Source organism: Cyclopterus lumpus, chromosome 22 (genome assembly GCF_009769545.1).
Source record: "Cyclopterus lumpus isolate fCycLum1 chromosome 22, fCycLum1.pri, whole genome shotgun sequence".
Classification (NCBI taxonomy): Eukaryota; Metazoa; Chordata; class Actinopteri; order Perciformes; family Cyclopteridae; genus Cyclopterus; species Cyclopterus lumpus.
The window spans coordinates 379,945-397,350 of NC_046987.1; the positions used below are offsets into that span (position 1 = coordinate 379,945).

The 17,406-nt window shown below is 42.4% G+C and overlaps 1 protein-coding gene across 1 annotated transcript in view; it reads left to right on the plus strand.

Moving 5' to 3' along the window:
• Positions 1-2,187: 2,187 nt before the first annotated feature.
• apoba (apolipoprotein Ba) overlaps positions 2,188-17,406 on the plus strand; it is a 34,493-nt gene continuing 19,274 nt past the window's right edge. Inside the window, exons 1-8 of the mRNA XM_034563691.1 lie at positions 2,188-2,242; positions 3,192-3,233; positions 3,849-3,961; positions 4,057-4,202; positions 15,201-15,348; positions 15,688-15,840; positions 17,032-17,156; positions 17,232-17,308. Coding sequence (XP_034419582.1) covers positions 2,188-2,242; positions 3,192-3,233; positions 3,849-3,961; positions 4,057-4,202; positions 15,201-15,348; positions 15,688-15,840; positions 17,032-17,156; positions 17,232-17,308 — 859 coding nt within the window. The remainder of the gene's footprint in view (positions 2,243-3,191; positions 3,234-3,848; positions 3,962-4,056; positions 4,203-15,200; positions 15,349-15,687; positions 15,841-17,031; positions 17,157-17,231; positions 17,309-17,406) is intronic.

A 17,406-nucleotide genomic window follows, 5' to 3' on the forward strand; every position in this document is an offset into this window, starting at 1 on the left:
GTTTTGCAGTCATGAGTCAGCAAGGTGAAGAGCAGTGGACTGAGCACACAGCCCTGAGGGACCCCTGTGCTCAGTGTGATGCTGCTCGAGGTGTTATTGCCGACACGTACTGCTTGTGGCCTCTCACTGAGGAAGTCCAGCAGCCAGTTACACAGCGAAGTTTGCAGATGGGTTGTTGTGGGATTATGGTGTTGAATGCTAAACTAAAGTCTATGAACAGCATTCTCACATATGAATCTTTTTGGATGGAGAGCAGAGCAGATTGCATCCTCCGTGGACCGTTTGGCACGGTATGCAAATTGGAAAGGGTCCAGGGTGCGAGAGGAGAATGGATTTCATGTGTGACATCACCGTTCAAAGCACTTAATTATTATGGGGGTAAGTGCCACTGGACGATAGTCATTAAAGCAGGCCGGAGTGGGTTTCTTTGGCACAGGTGTGATCGTGGTGGCTTTGAAACACGATGGAACGACAGCTTGTCTCAGAGAAGTATTAAAGACATCTGTGAAGACATCCGTAAGCTCCTCTGTGCAGTCCTTCAACACACGACCAGGGATGTTGTCTGGACCTGTTGCCTTGCGGGTGTTGAGAGTGTCCTCTTCACGCTGGCTGCAGACAGGACCTGATCGTGGGGAAGGCGGTGGAGTCTTGTGTCACGTGTGCTGTTTTGTGCTTCAAACCGTGCAAAGAAGCTGTTGAGGTCGTTTAGCAGAGATATGTTGTTGTCGCAGGTCTGTGGCTTGGGTTTGTAGTCCGTAATGGTCTGAATGCCCTGCAATAGGCTCCGTGTATCTCTGCTGTCTTTGAAATGAGAGGTTATCTTATTTGAATAGTCCTGTTTTGCTTTCCTGAGGCCGTGGGACAGGTTGGCTCTCGCTCTTCTCAGGCCAGTTTCATCCCCGGCTCTGAAGGCCTGTCATGGTCGACCGTGTCGAATGCAGCACTGAGATCCAGTAATACTAAGACATATATACACAAATATACACACTGAGATCCAGTAATACTAGGTTCTACCACTGTCTGTGTTTAATTGGATGTCATTGAAAACCTTAACAAGAGCTGTTTCAGTTATTGTGGTGGTGATGAAAGTCGGACTGGAAGAAGTCAAGAAGTTGTTCAGCTGTTGAAATAAAACTTTTAAAATGATTTTACTTGAAAAAGAGAGGTTTGATATTGGCCTATAGTTTTTCATTATTTCGGGGTCTAAACTAGCCTTCTTTAGGAGTTGTTTAATAACTACAGTTTTTAGGGCTGTCAGTGGTCATGCAGTGTGAAATATTTTTGAAAAGGTGTGTTGATAGAATATCCAAGCAGAAAGAAGATTTTTTCAGATGTTGTATTATGTCTTTCAGGCTTCTTTGGTTGATTGAACGAAATTGTGTCATAATATTTGAATGAATGTTATATAAAGATGGGGACAACACACATTGAGTGGAAGCAGGTGCTGGTAAGGGAAATAAAAATGGGCGGGGGCTCAATCAATCCCTGATGAGGTTGGAGACTCCTCATCTTGGCTCTCCTTAGGCCCATCCTTCCTGTGAGGTCTCTATGGCGATGCTGTATGAGTAATACATCCTAGTATAAAACGTGTCATTTCTTTTGCCAGTAGATGGAGTCAATGACAATGTGAACATATCACATGCATCATGTTTCTCTACGTGAAGTAGACACTCTTCTCAGGAAGTTAGTATTATAGATCCCTCCATTTGATCTCTGTTCTTTTAAATACGATGTTGAAAGTTCAAGAATTTACCAAACCAAAAAAATCTATAAATTATTAATCAAATAAAGAAAATATACCTTCATATAGTAAACAAAAGCAGTCAATAATTTGTATCAGATGTGTAACATTCCTGGAGTTATGGATCAGTGGTTGTTAAAGCACCAGTCTGGATGATTGATTACAACTGCATTTCATTATGCACTCCTGTGTCCTGTCCAATTCTGAAGACATACAAATGGCTATTACCTAACCTAACAATAACCTTCTGTGCTAAACAGAGATTGAACTTTGAAACGACCACCCAGGTTTTTCTGTGCCTGGTGACCTCTGGTAAATCAACAGGGTTGGTTTAAGGAGGGACAGGGAAAAGGCACCATATAAAAGATCTGGATAGAGGTGTTGCCTTATTAGTCAAGACTTGGAGGGCTGAAAAACACAGACGAAACCCTTTTATTTAGCCCATGATGGGTTACAGCAAGCTGTGTCTGTTACTGCTGCTGATCAACTACACGTTGGCTCGTAAGTAGTAATCCATTTTTATTCAAAATAACGATACAATTTGTACAAAATATTCTAGCATTGTGGGTATAACTTGACATTTAGGAACTATTACTTTGTAGTTCAGCAGACATTACCTGTCAACATAGCACAAGCGTTACTAATGATGACTCTGTTCTGTTCAAGTAAATCCGAACAGTGAACCAGCAATCAAGCAATAACCAGGACCCTGAAACTAATTAAGCCATTGTTTATTATCTACACCTGTGCTTTTCAGATTGGAAATGTTTTAAGTGTACCAGGTCTATATAGGGGTAATAGTTCAAGGGTCCTACAATTTAGCATGCCCTGGTTTACTGTGCCAAGTAAATGGAAACAAACCATTATTAGTGTAACAGTCAAGACATTACAATTAAATATTTTGTACTCAATCTTTGAATTTCATTTTGTTTACTATTACATCACACTATAAACGTACATACATAAATTAAGCAAAAAAAGCAGACACTATGTGACAATGTACATATGTGTTCAAACAAAACAGTTTACAATAACAAATAGCAATGAAAAATAGGGGAAAAGAAAAAAGGTAACAAGGAGCATAGATAATCCCACTCCCCCATACCCACAAATTATCCGGTATATCTTTTACAATGTATACATTACCCATCAGTCATTATTCGTGCTAAAGTTTGTAATAAACATCTAATTTTGCTCAATTTGATTTCCTGGCACTGCTGATGATTTAAAGGGACTTGACAACAACACATATATACATATATATATATATATATATATATATATATATATATATATATATATATATATATTTAATTTCCTTGTCTTTAAAAGGAAATTAAACATGGTGTTCACTTCATACTCGGAATAGCCATTTCTGATTAGAATAAATAATGTCCTTAACTTATGCTGATAATACTTTTGTATGGCCTTTCACTCTTTTTGTTTCCAGAGGAAGGCAATGGCAGTAGTGAACTAACCTCAACGTGTCTATGTAAGTTTTTATCTACACTACTTATCTTATTTACTATCAGTTATCACATTAAATTTCCATTACTCAATCAACAAAACCTTCAAAAATAATTTTCTGCAGAGAATAACTGTAATAACTATCCTGGAGTATAGGGCTCCATCAGAAAAATAAGTGATGGAATAAGCTAACGTGTTATATGAAAGGTAGTAAGGCCCCAAATATATGTAATTTTAACACTCTGCACTTACAGTGTGTGTGTACCCGGATACGTGTGTACGTGCATAGGGTAGATAAAGGGGGTTAAGTGCTATGTTGTTGCAAACAGAAACATTGACCTGGTAGCAGATCGATGGTCGCTGTGCTAAACTAATAAACACATGATCTGTTTTCTGGAGATAGAAGCAGGAGCTCTGGACTCTTGCTCCTGTGCTGTTTATGATTCACTGCAGTAGCAGTTGTTCACTGTTGGAAACATCATTTAGCTGCTACTGGGTCCATAAGTTTGTTACAATGTGGAACCTTGACTCTGAACAGAATGGTCCTATAGGTGTAAAATAAGAATGATTGCTTGAAATTATTTGATCAGCACATATATCTTAGTCAATTGTCCTTTATTGTGATACCATTATCTTGCAGTGGCATCCAGATTTAAGACCTATAAGAAATATGTGTACCAGTACACCACAGAGAGCAGAAATGGTGCCGTGGACACTGCCAACCTGAAAAACGGCCTTCAAGTCTCCTGTCAGGTACATGTCCCTTTGACACTTAATAACAAAATGTTCTTATCTGAGCTCCCTCTCGGCTCTCCATTGACCCTGTGTCTGCTGTCACAATTCTTTAGGTAGAGATCGAAGTCCCCCAGACGTGCAGATTCGTCATGGACACCAGAGACTGTGCTCTCAGTGAGGTCCACTTCATGGATTCCCAGGGCCAACCGGTCTACAGGCAGAATCCTCACTCTGATGCCTTCCAGGCTGCCATGGAAAGGTTAGTGCAAAACATTCTTCATGGGATCTGTTACACATGCAATACTACAGAGTCTGGGAGGTAACATGGACAATTTTCTTTTAGAATGCATGAAAAAGTAAGTCACACACCTGTTTCACTAAAGCACGCACACACTTTAGAAAATGGCCCCTATTACTTTAATGTATCAGTTTGTGCCGTTATGGTATCGGTGCTTGTTTCATAGGGAGAGGTTAGAAAAGAAGCATAGAAACACTGAATGGTTTGATTAAAAAGATTATATTGAACTTTGTGAAAATAGAAAAAATAACATACTTTCAAGTGACATCTTGCACAACATTAACAATGCTCTTATTGACATATTATCCAACACGTTTCTATTGAAATGGTAAAAGTACCTCTGAGTTGGTTCGGTGTTCCTTCAGTTTGTTCTTTTAAAGTTCAAGTTCCTTCCTTATTTCCTTTCAGAGTCCGTTAAAATAGTGAAGTCAGTTTTAGTTCCAAAATCAAAAGAATGAGTCAATAGTAAAATGTATTGCTGTCAATTTTCCGCTTTTTGGACCATTGCAGTTTCCCCACTTGATAGGGATTGAGGCGTCTACGACAGATTTAAAACTGGATTCCACTCACGACACAACTTGCACTTTTTTCCTCCTTTTATTTTGGTAGGTTCAGTTCTTATTATGAATAATACATACATACTGATCCACCCATAAACAGATTCGCAGTTATTTTAGTTCTCCATACAAATGAAGCAAAGCTCCATTAGTTGAAAGGTGAAAAACCGTAAACAGAAAAAACACATTTCAATGCAACTGCACAAAGCAAAAGCACCCATCTCAAACTGTGATAACGCACCAGTGCACCCACACTATACATTTCACCACATACAGCCATCCCAGCTGTGCCTCCACCAACATGCGACCAGCAAATAACATAAAAAGACACCACACAATCAACCATAAACAAACCAGATACCCCCAAACCAACGACATGTCAAACAATTAATTCCCTGTCGTCACACGTGAGCAGGCTGCGGAGCCCCGTGACGCATCTAGCGCTCACGCTAACCAATGGTGACGTAGAGCCGCTCTTGTAGACGTCTCTTTTGCATTTCGATCTGATGCTCTCCCTGATTTTTACAAGTGCCCCGCTGTTACTTCCGGTCTTTGTAGCTCTGCCCCGTTTCCCATGTTGGATAGTTTGTACTAAGTTTATTAACAATTACTTTGTTTATTAGTTAATTTGCGATTGTTCCTCCATGTCCCTAATTGTTTTATTAATCAACAATTATTTTTATTTATCTTTTTTTCTTATTTTTTTAATCTTTTTCTATAAAATCAAAATCAATGTTTGACTTGACAATTGCTTTCTTAATCCTACCACACTGGTGCACTCAGGTGATGAGAAATAAATAAATAAATAAAGCCTGTCATTATGTGTTTCACTTTTGAATCATGAACACAATAATAATTGTACCTACTTCACATTCATGTTTTAAGATAATCTCAATGCAGACAGTCAGTAGTTCTCTTAAACGTACTTCATATGGCAGTGTATAACACACATTGTAAACATACACAGTATAACACCAACAAAAGTACCAAAACAACCAAGAATAAAGAATTGAGCAAATACCCATATCTTTTCCAGCAAACTACCAATGAAAAAATATGCTCTTGGTGTTCCGCTGGCCCGCGGGTGGGTTAGGTACTAGCACTGGATCTTCTGGAACCCTACGATTCTCGTGATTCTAACTATCCACTCCATTTCAAGATCGGACCACCACAGCAGCTACAGTCCACATTTTTGTCAGACAACAAAAAACAAACAAACGATTTTAAAATCAAGGCAACTCACGATGAAGCCTCATAGTGAGCCACAGATCATCACAATCCAATAAAAATGGTCTTGTTATGTCGTAAAAAGGTCCAGACAATCCAATTCAGTAAAAGATGTTGTCCAAAATACATGATTAAATCCATAAATATCCACAAACTGGTGTGCATCATTTCAAATCAGCCGGCAGATATGACAAAATATTTCAGAATATTCCCTGTAAAAGCCGTTCTCGTGATCAAAAACGGATATCAGACTGTCCGTCGAACTCTAACCTTTTGAATGACACTTGAAACTTGAGCCAATAGGAGCAACATGTCCTCTTCACAGCTTACATTAGCCAACCAGAGTCAGCGTAGAAGGAGAGTGCCGACCCTCTTCTTTCATATATTGTGCGCGCCCACTGAGCCCGATTTGTCAAATGACGCTGGATTCGAATAGCCAATGAAAAGCTGAAAACAATGATATGCCAGTTGGGTTGCCAGGTCTGGGCAAAAACTTGTAATTTCACTGCGTAATGATAACCTGTGGAAGTTGGTTCATTGTGCACACAATTTAGTTTCAATTAGGGGAAAAAACACTATAATGTGTTTATGCTTCAGTTACTTTGTGTCAGCAATAGTGAATCTGTATAGGATACCTCTGTGTCACCTTTCATTAGGGCCTAAAATGGAGTCTCCAAATGGCCTTTATTGGAAAACGCCTAGACATACCCTGAGTAAAACATGTGTAAAATCTTCATTTTCTGTGAAATTATAATCTACTTTTTACTTGGACTAGGTAAGGCTTTATGCTATGCTCCCATTGTGGTTTCCAGCCCATAAGTTCCAGCTATAATCATCTGCAGGCATCTATTTCACAACAATATTCATGCGGGGCGGAAATAGAAAAACTTCTACTTATGTGTGTTCCAAATGTGTGTTCCAACTATTACTCAATATCAACAGAACTGAAAGTGATTCTGACTGTTGGGGGGCGTGGGGAGGGCAGACTCTTGCGTATGCCTGGATAGGTGTTTTTCATGAATTTTACAGGAACATTAAATTAAACACTACTTAATTTCACAGCTTTAGTTTTAACAGCAGCTTCACGTATCTCTAGGTCAGTTCGAGGCAAGCCAGTCCCATGCAGAATCGATCACCGGCGATCGGTACACAATGCATGCTGATTAGAATTGTGTGCGATTTGATCCCGACTTGCTCTGACGTCATGCAAACGTGGTAAACGATAATCTCACGAGAGCGAGTCGGCCACAGATTTTAGAGCCAGGCGCCGCAGTAAGCTCTCCACCAACTGCGTGGCCCAGTGCATGATGAGCTGATTGTCTCTTAGATTTGACAACTAACACCATGTTGTAGAAAATCCTTATTTTATGTGTAGTTGTAATACTCAGGTCAGGTCAGGTATGGGGGCATGTGCCAAGGCAGTGCGTTGCTGCATCCACCTTCCGACGGTACTCCCGGGGTCTCCGTATGGCCATCCTCCAGGTGGACACTCGTCCCAGCCCCATCCCACCGAAGTAACGATCAACCTGACGAAGCCACGAGGCACATGGGCGACCCCTAGGTCTCCTCCACCCAACAGGGTCTCTCAAAGAGAGAATCCTGTGGGCCGGGTCAGCCTCAGGGAATCGTGCCACATGCCCGTAGTGCCGCAGCTGGCTCTCCCGTATAATGCAGGTAACATACTTCATCTGATTCTCCCGGAGTAACCGCTCATTAGGTACAAAATCCGACCAGCGATACCCGTGGATCCTTCAGAGAGACATGGTACCAAAGAAGTTCAGTCTTCGCCTCAGATCACTGGTTAGCGTCCAAGTCTCACACTCATAGAGTAAGATTCAGACCTTTGTCCTCTTGCACAAATGCCGAGAATGCAACACACCCTCATCCAGTGAGTCCATCACTTCCCAGGTGCGGACCAGACGTTGATTGACTTCCTGACCGCATCCGGTAGAGAGATGAACAATACTGCCTAGGTAAGTGAATGTCTCCGTGACCACAACATTCTCGCCACACACAGGAACAGACTCAACAGCCGCATCCAAGACATCATTGAATGCCTGAACCTTGGTCTTCATCCAGGAGATACGCAGTCCCAGCGATTCCGACTCCTCACCCAGCGACACAAGGGCCCCAGTGAGAACATCCAATAACTCCGCGAAGATGACTGCATCGTCGGCAAAGTCCAGATCTGAAAATCTGTTACCAAACGAAACCCCGCAGCCACTTGCCACCGACATCCTCCCAAGTATCCAGTCCATGCACGCGTTGAACAGTGTGGATGCTAGGACGCATCCCTGACGCACCCCAGTATTTACTGGGAAGAAGTCAGAGATAGTGTCTCCATACCTCACCACGCTCACAGCCCCGGAGTACAGATTGGATATCAGGGTTAGCAGCTTTGGGGGAACTCCGTGCAGCTCAAGGATCCGCCACAAAGCGACCCCGTTCACCGAGTCAACCGCCTTACGGAGATCAACGTAGGCTGCAAGCAGGCCCCGCCGAAACTCACGCAGGCGCTCAGTGAGGACCCGAAGCACTAGAATGCGGTCGATCGTTGATCTCTTGGGTGTAAAGCCAGCTGTTTGAGCCTGCGGGTGATGTTATATATATATATATATATATATATATATATATATATATATATATATATATATATATATATATATATATATAACATCACCCGCAGGCTTAAACAGCTCGGTAACTTTCACCAACTACGTATGAACAACAGGATGAAAATCTCGCATCCATTCGTCTGTGCATTAACTTTCATGGAATGTACTCGCAACGCTTTTGGTGTGAACGCAGCATAGGTGTTGGGAAAATGTATCGGCTAATTTTAAGTCCCTTATTACCCCAATCAATTTGATTATATTTCTTTAATGACATGCATCATCCAATGAGATCTAAAATAACTATCTCAACTCTTTCAAAACAAGTAGATCATATATATGTGTATATACTGTGGCATCACAAGGGGACAGGTAGTGGAGGGGCGCTACAGAGTGGCCACCAGTGCAAAAACTACATCTCCCAGCCTGCCTCACCGCTCACCCAGCTGCAGCTGCTTAAGGCACCTGATTGAGGCAGGGCTGGGAGACTTAAGGGAGAGCACCTGGGAAGGAGAAAGGAGAGCGGAAGGTGAACCCACGAGCACCTGGAAGAGGACAACAAGGGAGAGGACCTCGTAGCCTGGATTCACCAGGATTGAGTTTTTGTTTGGTTAATTAACCACTTTCTCCTCCGGGATGTTTTGTGTTATCTAACTGGACCTTTTTTTTTTATACTTTATTGTTTTTGGATGTTACCTTGCTGGTGGGATGGGAAATAAACCTGGACTTTTTGTTAAATACCCTCTGACGTGCCTGTGTTCATCTCTCTCTTTGCACCGCCCCAGGCTAGCCTGTCCTAGCGACAGCCCGTGACACTACAATACATGTATGACTTTATTGTGGTACTGTTCAATGTTACGCATAACAGTTGATTGACGTATGTTTAATCAATAAGATGAGGGAGTGAACGTGTGGGGCGTGAGGGCTGATACGGAGTGAGTTGGGGAATAAACATGTTAGCTTTAGTACACAGTCTGTCTCACACGCATTATTAAGCAAACGCGACATGGTGTCAGAAGTGCTGTGTAGCTAAAGCAGGATATGTAAAAGTTGTACTACTGTAGTGACGTAGTTAAAAGTTTGGAAGAAGTGTTCGGTGAAGTTAGATGAGTGATAACGAGCAGGACGGGGAAGCAGCTAACGTTAGCATGGCGGCTAACACTCCCAGCGCTACGTTTAAAATCCAGCCGCCGGAGCCCTTTGATTTTTCCAAAGGGAAAAAATGAATTTGGAGATTTGAGAGATTCCGTCAGGCAAGCTCCGAAGTCAACCAGGTGAATACCTTGATATACTGCATGGGAGACGACGCAGATGACGTCTTGAGAGGCTTAAAACTAAGCGCTACAGACCAGCATGTATACACAAAAGTGAGAGACGGATTGGAGTCTTTCTTCATTGTTAGAAAGAACATCGTATATGAGCGCGCGCGTTTTAACATGCGCAAACAGGAGGCAAATGAAACAGTTGACGTTTTTTGTAACTGCCTTACATGCATTAGCAGAGCACTGCAATTATGGGACATTGCATGACGAGCAAATCAGAGATAGGATTGTAGTGGGACTGGCTGATGCAATGCTCTCCAAACGCATGCAGATGGAGAAGGATTTAAACCTGGAAAAAGCCATTAACATGGCAAGACAATCAGAGGAGATAAAAAAGCAACAAAACACACTGAGGAGTGATGCCAGTAGTGTAGTGCAGATGGATGCAGCCACTGTGGACGGAGTGTCCGAAGACAGGAAGCAAAAAGAGAAGCCCAAGTTTAATAAATACAAAAGTGATGGAGCAAAGCCACAGTAAACATCCACATAGTTCCCAGTGCCACAAATGTGGTGGCTCACCTCACCCTAGACATGAGTGCCCTGCCAACGATGCAAAGTGTCATTCATGTGGAAAAAAAGGTCACTTTCAGCGTGTCTGTCGTGCAGGCGAAAATGTGGACAGTATTGAAACGGAGGAGGAGGATGAAAGTTTCTTCCTGGGTTCTGTGACGTCCGACAAAGCTGCATGGACCGCTAACATAGGAATAATGAACACCACAATCAGGTTCAAACTCGACACCAGAGCGGATGTCACTGCTGTGTCGCAGACTGATATGAACCGCATATTTTCCGGTACGCAGCAGCCTGTTCTCCAGAAAGCAGAGAGACCTTTCCAGAAAGCAGAGAGACGGATGCCGCTGGATGTGTCAGGGTTCGCCAGACTGCAGCTGAGGAGTGGAGTCAAACAGACCATGCAGAAGGTTTATGTGGTCACAAATCTGGGTACGCCCTAGCTTGGATTTCCAGCCATTACAGCCCTTGGCCTGCTCAAACATGCTGGCAGCATAGATTTGGACACTCTCAAGTCGACGTACCCTAGACTGTGCACTGGGCTAGGTGAGGTGAAACGGGCATATCATATAAAACTTAAACCAAATGCTGTGCCTTTCTCACTGAAAACCCCTAGGAGAATTCCCCTGCCGCTGGTGGGGAAAGTCAAGGAAGAGCTCCAGCGAATGGAAAAGCTGGGCGTCATCAGCCGTGTGGAGGAGCCAACAGACTGGTGTGCCGGTATGGTGGTCGTAACAAAGAAAAACAGTACACGCCTGAGACTGTGTGTGGATTATACTGGCTTGAATGAGTATGTGTGCCGTGAAAAGTACATTCTGCCGTCTGTGGATCAGTCCCTTGGAATGCTTGCCGGAGCAAAAGTGTTCAGTAAATTGGATGCTAACATGGGGTTCTGGCAGATCCCCTTAGCTGAAGAGTCAGTCATGTACACCACATTCATAACACCCTTCGGGCGGTTCCACTTTAACCGCCTTCCCTTCGGCATCAACTCAGCACCCGAACACTTTCAGTGCATGATGGCGGAAGTCATAGAGGGGTTGGAGGGTGTGGTCTGCCACATCGATGAGTTACTAGTGTGGGGGCGGGACCAAGACGAGCATGACACTCGACTCCATGCTGTGCTACAAAGAGTGGAGAAAGCAGGCATCACCCTGACTGTGGAAAAGTGTGACCTCTCCAAGAGTGAGATGGCCTTTTTGGGCCACATCATCTCAGTCACGGGCATCCGGCCCGATCCGAAGAAGACGAAGGCTATCACGGAGATGAAAGAGCCCACAAATGTGAGTGAGATGAGGAGTTTTCTCGGCATGGTCAACCAGCTGGGAAAATTCATTCCTCAGCTGGCTGAAAAAGACAAAGCGCATGTCAAACAGGAATCAGTGCTGAAAAACTACTGGCTAGAGCGAGCCACACTCACAGTGGAAGACGGTTTGCTCCTAAAAGTCTCACGGCTGGTAATACCTGCAACACTGCGGAACGATGTGCTAGCCAAGCTGCATGAAGGACACCAAGGTGTCGTGAAATGTAAAGCGTTTTCTGGACAGGCCTTCGCCTTGTTTGCAGCTGCATACGGATTCAGACATGTCACCAGCAGCCCGAGGTTCCCCCAAAGTAACGGCAAAGCAGAACGGGCGGTCCAGATGGTAAAAAACCTTCTAAAGAAGGCAGAGGACCCCTACCTGGCTCTACTCGCTTATAGAGCCACTCCTCTTCAGAATGGATACAGCCCTGCTCAGCTTCTCATGGGCCGACGTTTACGCACCACGGTGACAACTGTTCCCTCTCATCTGGACCCTGCACTGCCCGACAGCTGCGCTCTGGATCTGAAGGAAAAGAAGAAGAGGATCACAGATGCTGCACACTACAACAGGCGTCACCGTGCAAAAATGCACAGCGTTTTGTCACCAGGAGATCATGTATGGGTCACGAACGCTAAGATGTCTGGAACTGTGATCCAGAACCACTCTACTCCAAGATCGTATTTGGTGGATTTACCTCAGGGGGTGGTGAGACGCAACCGCCTGCATCTGATACCTCTACAGGAGCCTACCCAAGAGAGGACATCACCACAGCAGCACATTTCAGAGCAGGCTCCCAGGTCACCTGCTGTGACACCTCCAGGGTTACCTGCAGAGTCTCCCAATCTCTGAACTAGGTCTGGGAGAGCCATCATTCAGCCCGCTAGGCTTAACTTGTGAACTGAAATGAAATGAAAGAAATCTCTGAAATATATGTTGAGTTATTGTTGTGTTACGGTGTCATGGTTATGTGAAAGCTTAGTTAAAGCTAATAAGGTTAGTTAAAACACTTTATGTTACAATGTGAGAATTCAGGGAACTGCAGTTGTTTAATTAATGCACTTGTTTCATACAAGTTCCAATGCTCACCAAAGTGCCTAACATTGTTCTCCTTACAGGGTTCGAATGGTCTGATGGAAAAAACTGTTTATTCTTTGTTATCTTAAAAGGGAAAATGTGGTACTGTTCAATGTTACGCATAACAGTTGATTGACGTATGTTTAACTAATAAGATGAGGGAGTGAACGTGTGGGGCGTGAGGGCTGATACGGAGTGAGTTGGGGAATAAACATGTTAGCTTTAGTACACAGTCTGTCTCACGCTCATTATTAAGCGAACGCGACACTTATATAGAACTAGGAGTTTGAATATGTGTGTGCGAATCTGTTTATGGGCGGATCAGTATGTATTATTCATAATAAGAAATTCAATCAATTGAAGCGGTGAAAATAAATTGCGTGTGATTCTCTCTATTCTTCTCATGAGTCCACCTTAATAATTTTCTACAATATTCTTAAGTCGTTGCCGGAGCCCGGCCATTTGGCCTCAACATTTGTTATGAGGCAGGTGGAGTCACAGATCATCTAAGATGAATTACGGTTAGGTCATGAGTATTGTATAGCAATGTAATTTGAGGGAGATTATGTCATAAGTACCTGCACATTAATGCTGTGAAAGCCTTTTCGATTGACAAAATCTGCCTTGTTTGGGCCAGAGGTCGATTTGATGGCGATCTGCGTGCATAATGATAAGCTCCGTAGTGAATAGTGATAGGAATGCATTTTCATTAAATGTTGAATAACCTGCAATTCCATAAAAGCCCTCTTTTATTGCATTTACTCGGACATGGCTAGGGAACGTAATGAACACATCTATAAGTTTCTTAAGCGCTGAAGAAACTTTACGAACAGCACGGCATACAGCGGCTTTCCCAATGTTCTCCGCATCGCCGACACTGTACAAAAATGTACCACTTGCAAAAAAGCGCAAGGCTATGCATACTGTCTGTGAGAGAGTCAATGCCCGGCTGCGGCATGTGGTGTTCGCAATGTATGGCTCGAGAAGGTCTGTAAATAAATGATTCCTTGTTGGCAGAATCGATAGCTCTCGTACAGGAAGTCATCATGACGCGATAAGAACTCTCTCCCTATAAAACGTTAATCTAATTAATATCACTCCTTCATCAATGAGGAAGGGAGATGCTAAATACACAGGGGAACGAGACACATGTCGAAACAATGAGGGCAAGGCTTGCAATCATACAGGAGGCAGAGGAGTGGCTGGGGGCAGGTGAGGGGAATGAACAATCAGGGAAAGGGCACACAATCACAGGGACAGGAAGTGCAGGGAAAGAGAGGACACAAGAGACAAGGACTTCAAAATAAAACAGGAAAAAAGACACAAAAACCCAGACTGTGACAGAACCCCACCCCCTCAAGGGAGGGATTCCAGACGTCCCATCAGAACATAATCCCCTAGGGTGGGTAGAGGAGAGCCGGAGGAGGGACCTAGGGCACGGCAGAAGCAGTCCGGGGGCGGGCGGACGGACGTGCTCCGGGGAACAGGGCTCTGGGGAACCGTGCTCGGAGGAACTGGGCTCAGGACTTCAAAATAAAACAGGAAACAAGAAACAAAAACCCAGACCGTGACATTTATATCAGAATGCAACTGTTTATTGTAAAAAAACATGGTAAATGGACTGTACTTGTATCGCCCTTTTCTAGTCTTCCGACCACTCAAGCGCTTTCACACTACTTGTCACCATTCACACACCGCTACCATGCAAGGTCCATCAGGACTGGCTAACCATTTATACATCCCAGGAACAGCCTATGGGGGCAAATCGGGGTTAAATGTCTTGCCCAAGGACACATCAACAAGGACTAGCGAACCGTAAATCCTTTGGTCGAAAGACGACCCTACTTTACTACTGAGGCACAGTTGCCTGTGTAACCCCATGCAATGTAATGTCCGACAAAGGATACATTCAGAATGTAGAAAGTGATCTGAATAACCTCACTTGTTTGCATGTCATAGTTTTGAACAAATTAAGAAAACCTCAAAATCGGATGTAGACCTAACAAATATTGCATTTCTGTCCATCCTGAGAGAGGGATCTTCCTCTGTTGCTCTCCCTAAGGTTTCTCCCTGTGAACTTTCTTCTTTTTTTGCAGGGGAGGGGGGGGGTTCTGTTACGATGTGAGAGTCTTGGGATAGAGGAGTCGTATGTGTACAGATTGTAAAGCCCTCTGAAGCAAATTTGTAATTTGAGATTGTGGGCTATACAAAATAAATTGAATTTAATGAATGCTTTGACACATGTACAACCAGTCGGGTCAAGGTCTCTGACTGGCAATATTTGAACTGAACATAAATCCTTGTGGTATGAACATAGTGTGAGTATATACTGAGTTCATGTCTTTTCTTGACCCAGGAACCGTCTGAAGTTCACTGTGGAGAAAGTTACCAGTGTCCACCTTTACCCTGAGACAGAAGAGCCAGTCCACATCCTCAACATTAAAAGAGGAATCATTTCAGCTCTCATGGTGCCTGTCATGGAGGATGAACACCATAGCCTCATGGTTGGTATCTTCTCACAACCTAAATTGGCTTCTCTAAAAAATTACCAGAAAGGGCAGAACAAGGCTATTGCATTTGGGTCTGTGGATGAAAACACATTATATTAGATGTAAATAGCATAATCCCTTATGGGTTGTTGCATCAGCAAATGAGCAAACAGTACATGAAACATGAAAGCTAATATGAGAGGTGAAAGGAGAAGTCAATGCATATGAAAATGAAATGGCAGGAAAAAAAAGATCACATTCTGTTGTGTAAAAATGTATCTTTGTTTCCTTTATTTGAGAGCTAATATTCATGAGCTTAATCTTTCATCTGCTGTTTCTTTCTTTCTTTTTCAGAGCACAGTGCACGGGCATTGCTTTACAGACTACTTAGTGCATGCCAGAAGGGATATCGCCACAGACGTGACACTGTCCAGAGATCTGTCCCAGTGTGACAAGTTCTACAGAAGGGAACTTGTCAGCAGCCCCCTGGCACTGCTGCAAAAACTGGTGAGATGTTAGTACTTGTCTTTATAGCCACTGACTGGTTAATGTCTTTCATACCACTGTATTGTGTAATGAATATCATGCCTGATTATAAAAAAGGTGGCTTGGAAAGAGTTCTGCAAAGACATGAATTTGTTAGGCCAATTGGATATCATGTCTTTGTAGAACTCATGTGAAAGGGTCATTATTTTTTGCTTTCTCCTAGAGGTCAAAATTCCTGAGACTCCAATAGATGATGAAAATTATAATAACATATGAATGAGTTTAACTTTCTTGGAACTTAAATCTTTTGCTAAACTTAAATTGGAAGACAATGTTATACAATCTTAAACTGGCTCATCAGAGACCATAATTTTTTGCAGAACCTCATTTAGTAAATTTAAACATGTTTAGGTCATTTGGCTCTTGAAATGTGTATCTCTGGTGTTTGATTTAGATATTTGTATGCTGTGTTGAATGTTTTCCTTTTGTTCCATGTCTATGAGTTCATTAAGAAAAGTTCCTAACATCTGTTATAATAGCTATTAAGTGAAGTCAACTCAACTATTACATTGTTGATATATTAAAGGAATACTTTACCTCCACAATTACAATCTCGTCAATCACTCCCCCATGTTACATTTAATTATTTTTCTGAGTGGGGGCTGCATCTAACAAACTACCAAAACATCTGTTTATAAACTCTCACACAACTCATGCTGAATCAGAATCAGTAACGGTTTATTGCCAAGTATGTCACACAAATAAGGAATTTGGCTTAATGATTGGTGCACAATTTCAAATATAAAATATATAAACTTACAATATAATATGATAAAAAAACATAAGAGTACTTTAGGAGAAGTATTAAAGTGTGTATATAGTTGTGCAATAATTGTGCAGTATTTAGTCACCGCAAATTACATATCATACAAGTTTTCTTCCAGAATACAAGCTAACACTGGGTAATTGGTAAATGAATAGTAATTTTGTGGGTGAAGTATTCCTTTAAGATGAATACACCACTATGGAATTTGGCATTATTGTAAAATGAAAAATAACTTGTTGCATCCCTGCCAATCATTGTACATAAAGAGGTTTATAAAATCATTTAAAATTATTGCCAATAATTAAATAAAGTCTTCTCAATGCAAAATGTTCTTTGAAAGTATATATGAACATTAATACACAAACATTGTGGAATTTTGTTTCCAGCATCTCCCCTTGTCAAAACTGATTACAAGCACTCAAAACTGCAACTACCAGTTTGATAACAAGGGAAAGCACATCATGGCAGCCATGTGTAAAGAAAACCACATCTACCTGCCATTTTCAAATGTGTAAGTCATCATCTGAGTGCAGATATATGTGTGCACTGCTATGCATTTTGCATCACCTTCTAATCTGCCTTTCAGGGACAACGGAATATTTACTGAGGTGACCCAGAATCTCATCTTTCAAAGCTCCAAAAAGATCAACAACAAAGTATTTGGTGAGTGATAATTTCAGGTATGTCGGCTGTGCCTGATATGCTTAATTTTAGTTCACATATCTTTTTGGGAAATGTATGTATAATATGTGTGTACATAG